An 11,022-nucleotide genomic window follows, 5' to 3' on the forward strand; every position below is an offset into this window, starting at 1 on the left:
ATATTACATTTTATTTAAATTTAGACTAATATGTCAATGAAGAATAGCGATTTGACACAGCTTTTCTTTTCTTTTTAGGCTCAAAACAATTGATTCAAGCAGGCGTATTATCATTAACTAAAACCAGAATTGAAAATAAAACCATTAAAAAACAGTTTTTTTTTCTTGAAATTAAGTTTCATGAAGTTTCAATGAAGTTGAAAACTTTTTTTTATTTTAGATTCGTTGCCAAAGCAATATATTATCAAAATTTTGTATACATATTTTTTTTATTATTATAAAAAACGTCTTTTATAATGATCCTAAATTATTAATAATACTTTTTCAATAATACTAAAATAAAACTGATTTTGGTTCAAACATTTGATATCATAAATTGCTCATTTTGATAATCATTTCAAAGCCACCTATATCAAGCCTTTTTTACTTTTAAACATTGACAGGATATGTTTATATATATACACACACACACACACACACACACACACACACACACACACACACACACACACACACACACACAAACAATTTGGAAACATTTTACAATATGGTTTCATTAGTTAACATTAGTTAGCCTAACTACTACCTTAGTTAACATGAAAGAATGACCTGCACTTCTAAAGCATTTATTAATATTTGTTAATGCTAATTTCAACACTTTCTAATACATGATAAAAAATATAATTTGTTAACGTTAGTTAATACACTGAACTAACGTGAACAAACGATGAACAGCTGTATTTTTATTAACTAACATTAACAAAGATGAACAAAAACAGTAACAAATGTATTGCTCATTATTAGTTCATGAAATACGTTAACTAATGTTAACCAATAAAACCTTATTAGTCTTACCAAAAGTCTTAACAATTAAATTATCACTTGCTAAAATGCTAATTCTTTATATCAACAATGACGTCATCACTCACAGAAATCAAGTTACTGTGGTAAAACCATGGTTAATTTGGTAGATTACTGTGGTTTTACTACAAAAATCATTGTTGAACCATGGTTACTGTGGTAAAACTGTGGTAAACTGGTAGTTTACTGTGGTTTTACTACAAAAATCATTGTTGAACCATGGTTACTGTGGTAAAACTGTGGTAAACTGGTAGTTTACTGTGGTTTTACTACAAAAATCATTGTTGAACCATGGTTACTGTGGTAAAACCATTTAACTTTCATTAATATCGTCAGGATGATTCAGTTATATTAAATTATTGGTTTTTGAACTCGAATAAAACTTTTAGTTGGATGTTACCACATGAAAGGTTGCACGGTTTCAGCACTGCTTGTGAATTATGAGTTTGGTCTGATGTCCAAAGGCTCTGTTTGCTTCTTTTTCTCTCATCCAGAGCCCGTCTGATTGGTGTTTGTCACTTCACACGTGAAGCAGAAGGCTTGAAGAAGGACGAGCTCAAGAGATGCAGAAGCTTTTATTGCTATGGTTGCTTTTGTAGAGTTTCTTTAGCGGGAAGCCACTCAGCCACACTAACAGAAGAGCGCTCAAGAGGACAATCCCTCTTGTATCTTTTTTATCCTCCATTTAGTCCCTCTATGTTACCAACAAAAAGTGCATTCCTTCAAAAACAACCCCTTTAGATGCACTCAAACTCTTAACACTTATCGCCTTAAATCTGTCCTGAGAGCACGTCGAGTTTGAGCCTCATCCCTTTAACTGTCAGTTTCGTTCATTTAAACACATCAATGACTGTATAATGTGGCATTTGTGTGGAAACAATGCTAATACGTGTTACATGGTGCTGTTGAATGCAGTCTGACGCCTGAACTCTTGTCGAGAGGCTGCAGACTGTCCTGCTCCCATTAACAGGCATTGTATTGAGAGTAAAGAGACAGTTCCTGAAGCCCTTTCCTCTCTTGCCTCAGTGCCAGTCACGCGTGAAATCACTCCAAACGCATTCCTTATTGTTTGACCCCCGACATGTTTGTTTTTGGTCTGATCTGATTGTTCAAGACAATTTTAGACCTGTTCTTCCTCTTCAAGTAAAGAAACAGGTGGCTTGTGACTCATCAGTGCCAATTTATACAAGTCAAAATAACATATATCAAGAATAATAGCTTTTACTGTCGCATTTGCAGTAATTACAAAGTTAACCATGGTTTTACTATAGCATTTGCACCAAAACCATAGTAAAATACAAAATTAACCATGGTTTTACCACAGTAACCATGGTTCAAACTATGATTTTTGTAGTAAAACCATGGTAAACTACAAAATTAACAATGGTTTTACCACAGTAACCATGATTCAACAATTTTTTTTTAGTAAAACCATAGTAAACAACAAAAATAACCATGGTTTACTACAGCATTTGCAGCAAAACCATAGTAAACTACAAAATGAACCATGGTTTTACCACAGTAACCATGGTTTAGCTATGGTTTTCTAGTAAAACTAGCAACTACAAAAATAACAATGGTCTCACCACATTAAGCATGGCTTACCTCTGATTCTTGTAGTAAAACCATAGTGATGACAAAACCATCATGACTGGTTTTACAGTCATACAGTTTTAGTAAAACCATGGTTCATTTTAATAAGGGTCAGAATGACCAAAGACATTTTAATTTGTCAGATAAAGTAGAAATAACTATTTTTCAAATTGGTTATCAAAAAGGACATTAAAAAAAAAAAAAAAATTACACCAAAAATCATTCAGCTCGTTGAGTTAAAAAGTACCCAGGTGGCAAGAATGCGCATTTCGTGTTTCGTTTGCAATTTTTATTTATTACATACAATAAATTATACAATGTCATTGCACACAACAATGTTTCTCGTTTGTAAAGTATCGTTTCCGTCACTCTTTCTCTCGAAGCGAACGTGTGTTACGTTCACAAACCTGTCCTGTGCGCTCGCGATTATGAGCCCAGTCACCATAACAACCAGCCGACCAATAGAAGAACGGGAAGCTGTTTACAGGGGGGTGCGCCGTTGCTAGGGTGACCGGACAAACGTCCTGCAGCAGCAGGTATTAAACTGGCCCCGGAGCTCCTGCTGCCCCGGAGACCTTGAGCTGAGACGCGCACAGACGCACATTCTCCAGCAGCTGTACCTCTGGAAGTCACACACACTTAATCGGATACACTTTTCCTTTCTTGAGTTATTGGATGTTATTTCCCTGTCACTCAAGGCTCCTATCGGTAAAGACAGGTGAGTTGATGTCAGGTTTTCTTCAACGAGTACGTTAGACATGACGTATTATCATCTAAAACAAAACAAAAACAGGTTACACTTTATTTTAAGGTGTCCGTTTTACAGTGTGTAATTATACAGTTAAGTACTGAGTAATAATAATTAACTACATACATGCACTTACTATAGGGTTAGGAATAGGGTTAGTTGCATGTAATTATGCATAATTTATAGTTATTAACTACACATGTAACATGTGAAACGAAGGAAACTGTAAATAAACTGTTACCAAATGTGTTTAGAAGTATTAGTGAAGATTATGTGCGTGATTAAATGACAAAATGCGTTATCTGGTAATTATTAAAATGATATAAAACTAAATAATAAAAAATAGCTAAAAAAGGAAACCAAGTAAACTTGCTTTATAGTAGCAATACTAGTTTACTGAGTTTTGTTAAACTAAACATATTGGTTGCGCTTTACCTTGTTACAGTGTAATTATACATTTAAGTACTGAGGAATATTAATTAACGTACTTGCTATAGGGTTGAGGTGTTATACATGTTATTTCTGTTAAGTAATACTTTATTTTACATTGTTACATGTAGTTACTAAAGTAATAACTATAAATTATGCATAATTACATGCAACTAACCCTAAACCAAACCCTAATCCTAGCCCTATAGTAAGTACATGTAGGTACTTGATATTACTCAGTTCTTAAGTGTATAAAAGTACAGTGCAACAAAGACACCTTCGAATAAAGTGTAGCCTAACCTTGTTGTTATTACTAGACAGTAAGTGCATGTAACAAGGACGCTGTACCAAGATCTTTGAATATCGAAGGCAAAACATAATATTGTGTGAGTCCTAATGCACCTGCCATGCTGAGGAATGTTAGTGGTTTGGGATCTGGTCTATTGTGTATCCAGTTATGAGATGTCGTAAAGAGTGACCTGTGAAGTTTCCGGAAAGTTCTATGACCTCTATTAGCCGGAGAATCCAAATAAAGCAACACCATAGTAAACTACAAAATTAACCATGGTTTTACCACAGTAACCATGGTTCAAACTATGATTTTTGTAGTAAAACCATAGTAATTACAAAAATAAACATGGTTTTACCACAGTAAGCATGATTTAAATATGATTTTTGCAGTAAAACCATAGTAACTAACCATGGTTTTACCACAGTAAGCATGATTTACCTATGATTTTTTCCAGTAAAACCATATAATTAACCATGGTTTTACCACAGTAAGCATGATTTACCTATGATTTTTGTAGTAAAACCATAGTACGTACAAAAATAACCATGGTTTTACCACAGTAAGCATGATTTAAATATGATTTTTGCAGTAAAAACATAGTAACTAACCATGGTTTTACCACAGTAAGCATGATTTACCTATGATTTTCCCAGTATAACCATAGTAATTACAAAAATAAACATGGTTTAACCACAGTAACCATGATTTACCTATGATTTTTGTAGTAAAACCATGGTAATCTACCAAATTAACCATGTTTTTACCACAGAAACCATGATTTACCTATGATTTTCCCAGTAAAACCATAGTAATTACAAAAATAAACATGGTTTTACCACAGTTACCATGGTTCAAACTATGATTTTTGTAGTAAAACCATGGTAATCTACCAAATTAACCATGTTTTTACCACAGTAACCATGATTTACCTATGATTTTTCTAGTAAAACCATAGTAATTACAAAAATAACCATGGTTTTACCACAGTCATTGTTAATTTTATAAGGGTTAGGATGGCCAAAGTAATTTGAACTGTCAGAGTATTACTTTAGTAACTACATGTAATGTAACAATGTAAAATAAAGTGTTGCTTAACAGCAATAACATGCAACTAACCCTAACCCTATAGTAAGTACACATTGTTAATCAATATTACTCAGTACTTAAAAGTATAATCACTCTATAAGCCGGAGAACCCAAACAAAGCTTCCACAGTTGCCTGATAATGAAAACAAGCAGTTGGTCTAATCTTCATTGTGTCCTCAGGATTTGGCTGGGAAAGGAGCATGCTGTCCATGAGTTACACGGACGACCCCTGGCCCGAGGGTTCGGTGGGGCTGGAGGAGGAGGTGGTCACGGCCGCCGCTCAGGCCGAGTGCTTGGACCACAGCGGTTCAGTCGAGTGCAACAGCGCCGAAAACCTGGACGACAGCCTGACCAGCCTCCAGTGGCTCCAGGAGTTCTCCATCCTCAACGCCAGCTCGTCCCAGTCCACCCACCAGCACAGCCACTTCTTCGGGAGCCGAGTGGGCTCGGATGCGCCCGCGTCTCCTTTAGCGGGAGACCCGGCGTCCATGGGCATGCCTCTGACTCCTGGCAAACCCACGGCGGCTTCTTTCTACAGGGTGCCGTCCTTGTCGGCCCTGCCCAGCCTGGTGGCCCACGGACACTGTCCAGATGAAGTCGATTATAAGACCAACCCGCACATCAAGCCTCCGTACTCGTACGCAACTCTCATCTGCATGGCCATGCAGGCTAGTAAGAAAACCAAAATCACACTCTCGTGCATCTACAAATGGATCACGGACAACTTCTGCTACTTCCGCCACGCCGACCCCACTTGGCAGGTGAGACGCAATGTATAGTCAAACCTCACAGTGTTATAAAAAAGCTGTTTTTTTATTTAAAATGTTTTATTTTTTAGGGAATTTTATGGTACTGAATTATATTGGCGCTGTGTTTATAATCCATTTATTCACTTTTTTTCCCCAAAGACGACACTTGGCAGATTATTGCTGAAGTGGAAAATTTTTTAAAAAGTGAACTTAAAAAAAGTTACTGAATTTGACTTTATTGTTTTGAAAAATGTGTAAAAATACTATTTTCAGTTTTTTTATGAAACATATTTTCAAAAATATGTTTTACGCTAAAACTGAGAGAAATCAACTCCATAAATCTAAACAAGTTGTGTTCCAAATTTGAGCTTGATATCTAAAAGAAAGAGCTTTCAGTCAGATTTTGTTTAGGCCGCAGTACCAAACGTTTCCACTAGATGAAATTCGTCTCCCATTCATTTCCAATGCCGTCATTTTTTTAATCTTTTTTTCAGTTTTTTCAGGACCATTCAACCTGTTCGAATGATGTCCATGATTTTGTGTGTGTGTGTTCACAAAGCAAGTGCCAAACCCAAATACCAAGTTTCATAACATTCCGATGAATAAAAAAAATTCTTTAAAAAACGCATGTACAAAATTCTCGGTCAAGAGTGGCCGAAGAGCACCAGAGAGGGTGGATGCACCTAATAGATGGTTAACCATGAGACCGGCATCATTTGCATAGCTGGCAAATGCCAAAAGAGTGGTGTTTTGCTATTGTTTGAGCGGACTGGAGCGAGATTAAGCCTTCTTAGCACCTGCTGAAGTAGGTTGTGTATTGAAGAGAGACCAGCAGAAACCTTCCAGAAGGCCGTGGTTTAGAGGCTTGATATTTTTAGAGCTTTTGATGATAGTTGTTTACTGCTAATGAAGTGCCCTCAGATGTAAGAATAGCAGCAAAAGTGTAACCCTAGCTGACTGCCGAAAGGTGTCATGCAAAAAAAGATACATTTGTCCCCTTTTGAAACGTGTTCGTGAGGCAAGGAGGAAGAATGAGCTCATAAGTTGGATATTTACAAAAAAAGAAAAAGAAAAAAATAAGCGGGGGGTTTCTGAAAAGATTTAGTTGTTGGTGAATTATTAATTAACCCCTTAGCCATAACCTCCTTTTCTCTGAAGAAAACGCAGACATTCCCTCAGTTTTTAGATATTTTAACTCAAAGCAATGGTTAACCAGGATTAGGAAGTCAGTGCTTCATTTAGGCTAAACGCAATTAGCTTGTGGTGGCTGGCGTGCCCGAAATATTGACATTGGACATTTGTGGCTATTAGTCCATCTTTATTAGCTGTGCAGTCTCTTGCATACTACTGCAAATTGACAAAATTATCATTAGGATGTGCATGTATATTCATAATTCAAATATACAGTCTTCCTCTTCTAGGAAATGGTCCACAAAAATCAATGATGCATTTTGTACTCATTTGCATAGCAAAATATTTGTCCAGTTAAATGCTGTTCTGAATGAGAATGTCCCTCCATATACCACCTACTTAGCAAGTAGCAAATGAGGTAACACTTTACAATAAGGTTCAGTTTGTTAACATAGTTAATGTATTAGGCATTACAGATGTCTAGATTTTTCCTGCCAAATTTTGCTGAGTAACTGTAAATGTAAATGCACCTTTAATACATACTAATTGAACTTTTTGTATACATGTTAAAAATGCTCAAACATTGAAAATGTATTAGTATTTGTAGACATTAGCATTGATCTAGACTGATAAAGGATGTAAAAGTATTGTTTTTTTTTTAACGATACACTGTAAAAACAATTTAATAAAACAAAGATTACTGAATGATGTTTTACAAGAAAATACTACTTCTTTAAAATTGAATAATTAATTAAATGTGTTAATGCCCGTTTACGTCAATGACGATTACTATAACAATATAGTTGAGATCTAGGTCAAGATTTTGTCCTGCTTACGAACGACAGCCAATCAGAATCCATCCTTAAAGAGCTTGAGTATTTAAAGCGACAGACGACAAAACTGCAGCACACACTTGTAATAAACAGAACATTATCATCCGTTGGTTTGGACAGTAATATAGTCACCATTATAGTTATCCATCTTGGTGTGAACTGGCCTTAAGTTGCCGTTTCTTTGTAATTATTTGTAAAATATAGTAGCAATTTCTGATACCAATATTCAGTGTACTTAATGCATTAACTAAAATGAACAAATTGAACCTTCTTGTAAAGTGTTACATGTCATGGGTAAAGGATGGGAAAACTAAAGCCTAAATTAAAGGGTTAGTTCACCCAAAAATGAAATTTCTGTCATTAATTACTCAGCCTCATGTTGTTCCAAACCCGTGAGATCTTCGTTCATCTCGGGACACAAATTAAGATATTTTTGATGAAATCTGAGAAGTTTCTGAACCAGCTATAGGCAGCAACGTCACTGCAACTTTCAAGGCCCAGAAAGGTAGTAAAGACATCATTAAAATAGTCCATGTGACTACAGTGGTTCAACCTTAATGTTATGAAACGACGAGAATACTTTTTGTGTGCAGAAACCTCTCAGATTTCATCAGAAATGTCTTAATTTGTGTTCCGAAGATGAACGAAGGTCTCACATGTTTGGAACGACATGAGGGGGAGTAATTAATGGCAGAAATGTCATTTTTGGATGAACTATCCCTTTAATTTAACGCCTAAAATCAGACAAGCGATATATATATATAGAAATACGTCCACACAAGGAAAACTGCACTCAAGGTATTTCACAAGGTCTTTAATGCCTGACTTCCACGTGTTTAAGTGCATCATCCCAACACACAGGTGAACTATAAAGATTAATACATTTTCTCACTCATCTTTGCAGAATTCCATCCGCCACAATCTGTCGTTGAACAAATGCTTCATAAAAGTCCCGAGACAAAAGGACGAGCCAGGCAAAGGTGGGTTCTGGAAGATCGACCCCCAGTACGCAGAGCGCCTCCTCAGCGGGGCCTACAAGAAGCGCAGGATGCCACCTGTGCAAATCAACCCGGCTCTCCAGAACCGCATCAGGGTGAACCCCCACAGCGGACAAGCTGTAGCCACCGCAGGAATGGCAAGGAGCCTTTGCGTGAGTCCTGAGTCCCAGCAGCTCCTGAAAGAGTTCGAGGAAGCCACGGGAGCAGATCAGAACTGGGACCCTCGTTTGACCGAAGCCACCATGTTTAGTTGTTGGGTTTCAGGGAAGGGCGGAAAGAGGAAACAAGCGTACAGCCACAGGATCGGTGGGAGCAAAACTGCTCGACGCTCAAGCTCCCCGCTTCTGGCCATGGATGAGCAGGAGGACTTAAGCTCCCTAAAGGGCAACTTTGACTGGGACGCCCTCCTGGACTCGGCCCTGAATGGAGAACTGAGCTTGAACGAAGGGGGTCCGTTGAGCCCCATTCCACGAGACGAGGACTTGATGGTTAGGGGCACCCACATCAGCCCCCTCGAAGCGGCTCCTGGAGGGGTCGTTGAGAGCCACGTGTTGATGGAAACCCAGAGGAGCAGCGAAGTAGACTTTGAGGAGGAAACTTTCCTGGCCACGGCATTCCTGCAGAGTCCCTGGTCGGAGGTGGACGAGGGCAACCGTCCGGATTTCCTCTGTAGCTCAACGGTCAGCATCGATCAACTCTTCGACCTGGGAGACTCTCTCGGAGGGGACTTAAGCAGTAAGATCGAGTCTCTCCTTTGAAGAGACTCTTGAGTTACATTCCGTCCTTTGGAGACTCAAACAAGTCAGCGAATAAAGATTGTTTAGACCCCAAAGATTTCATTCTGGATTCCGTGAACTCCACGCGAAGATGTATTTTTAAAAAGCGTATCTATTTCTAATACTGATTTTTATGATTGTTTTATTTTTTTTTGTATTTGACATGTTATCTACCTTCATTAAAGTTAATCTAATCAAGTTCCTTAGTGAGTCCTCAAAATCATGCATCACGTGGATTCGGTGACTGAAGGCCAACCATGAACGGACAGCACTGGAAGTTAGAGATGCGCAAGGTTGTTGTTTACAAAAGAAAGAGTTTAATTAAAGAAATGAAGAGTCGTATTCAAACTAATTCTGTAAGATGTACAAAATCAGATGCGCAACTGAAATGATGACATGCCTTGTGACTGCAAACGATGTGCTTTCTGTGAGTTTAATGCTGTTTAGAGCAGTCGTTCTCAGGAAGTCCCCATGCAGGGATACACATTTGTGGATGTCCCACATGATTTATATCATCATCTTTATCATCTCTCTGGCAGAGACTCCAAGACCTGAACTGGAGGTGTGTTAGATCACTGACCACTGGTTTATAATCTTTCAGAGTTGTTTAGGTTTATAGTCAACAAATGAGCTGTTTTAGTGCTGAATGGCTGATACGAAACAGTGTATTCTGATAGTGAAAGAGTCATTTCATGAATGGGATTTAGGGGTTCCTGCCCGTGTTGGATTATTAAAACGTATGTGCCAAACGTTCTCTTCTAGCTCTGGTAGATTTATACAGTACATGCACATCTAACCACTTTCATGCACATATTGTGTTTCAGAGTGTTACGCTGACATTTTACACCAAGACTACTTTTATCTTCTTATTTAGATTGTTAGTACTAAGTAAATTTAAATGGGATGAGTTAATCGCTTGGGAAGACATGTCATTAAAGCAAATAATAAAAAGGCTCTCATATACCAGACATTTTTGTGGGTTTGTTCATATCAGTACAATTATTTTCTAATCTTCATGTTGTAAGTGCCAGGGGAAATGAGGTAGCACTTTATTTTAAGGTGAGAGTTACATGTTACATTTACTCACTATGGTGATAACACTATAATTACAAGTAACTATGTAATCCTAAACCAAATCCTAACCGTAGCCCTATATTAAGTACATGTAGTTGATTAATTTGTGTAATTACACTTAAACAACGTCACCATAAAACAAAGGGTTACACATTTTATTTTAAGGTGTCATTGTTACAGTGTAATTATGTATTTAAGTACTGAGTAATATTAAGCAACTACATGTACTATAGAGTTAGGATTAGGATTTGGTCGAGGGTTAATTGCATGTAAGTTAATTGCGGTAAGTACATGTAACATGTAAAATGGTGTTACCAAACAAAGTGTAACCGAAAAGGATTGTCAAAACAGTAATATTTTTTATGCCAAAAAACATTTAAATATTCATGTTACCTACACTCTAATTTTTGTTGTTGCTGCAATTAGTTATTTAAATTAACGTATACTTTGTT

The 11,022-nt window shown here is 37.2% G+C and overlaps 1 protein-coding gene across 1 annotated transcript; it reads left to right on the forward strand.

The window, feature by feature from the left end:
• Nucleotides 1-2,954: 2,954 nt before the first annotated feature.
• Nucleotides 2,955-10,454, forward strand: foxj1a (forkhead box J1a). The gene is made up of 3 exons (XM_079884868.1): nt 2,955-3,172; nt 5,190-5,770; nt 8,627-10,454. The coding sequence occupies exons 1-3, from the start codon at nt 3,130-3,132 to the stop codon at nt 9,476-9,478; spliced, it is 1,476 nt and encodes a 491-aa protein (XP_079740994.1). The 5' UTR covers nt 2,955-3,129; the 3' UTR covers nt 9,479-10,454.
• Nucleotides 10,455-11,022: the final 568 nt, after the last annotated feature.

The sequence above is a fragment of the Squalius cephalus genome (genome assembly GCF_949319135.1).
Source record: "Squalius cephalus genome assembly, chromosome: 1".
Classification (NCBI taxonomy): Eukaryota; Metazoa; Chordata; class Actinopteri; order Cypriniformes; family Leuciscidae; genus Squalius; species Squalius cephalus.

Coding starts and splice junctions, on each gene's coding strand:
- foxj1a (XM_079884868.1), top strand. CDS start 3,130: ATGTTATTTCCCTGTCACTCAAGGCTCCTATCGGTAAAGACAG. Junction 3,173..5,189: donor GCTCCTATCGGTAAAGACAG/GTGAGTTGATGT, acceptor TTGTGTCCTCAG/GATTTGGCTGGGAAAGGAGC. Junction 5,771..8,626: donor ACGCCGACCCCACTTGGCAG/GTGAGACGCAAT, acceptor TCATCTTTGCAG/AATTCCATCCGCCACAATCT.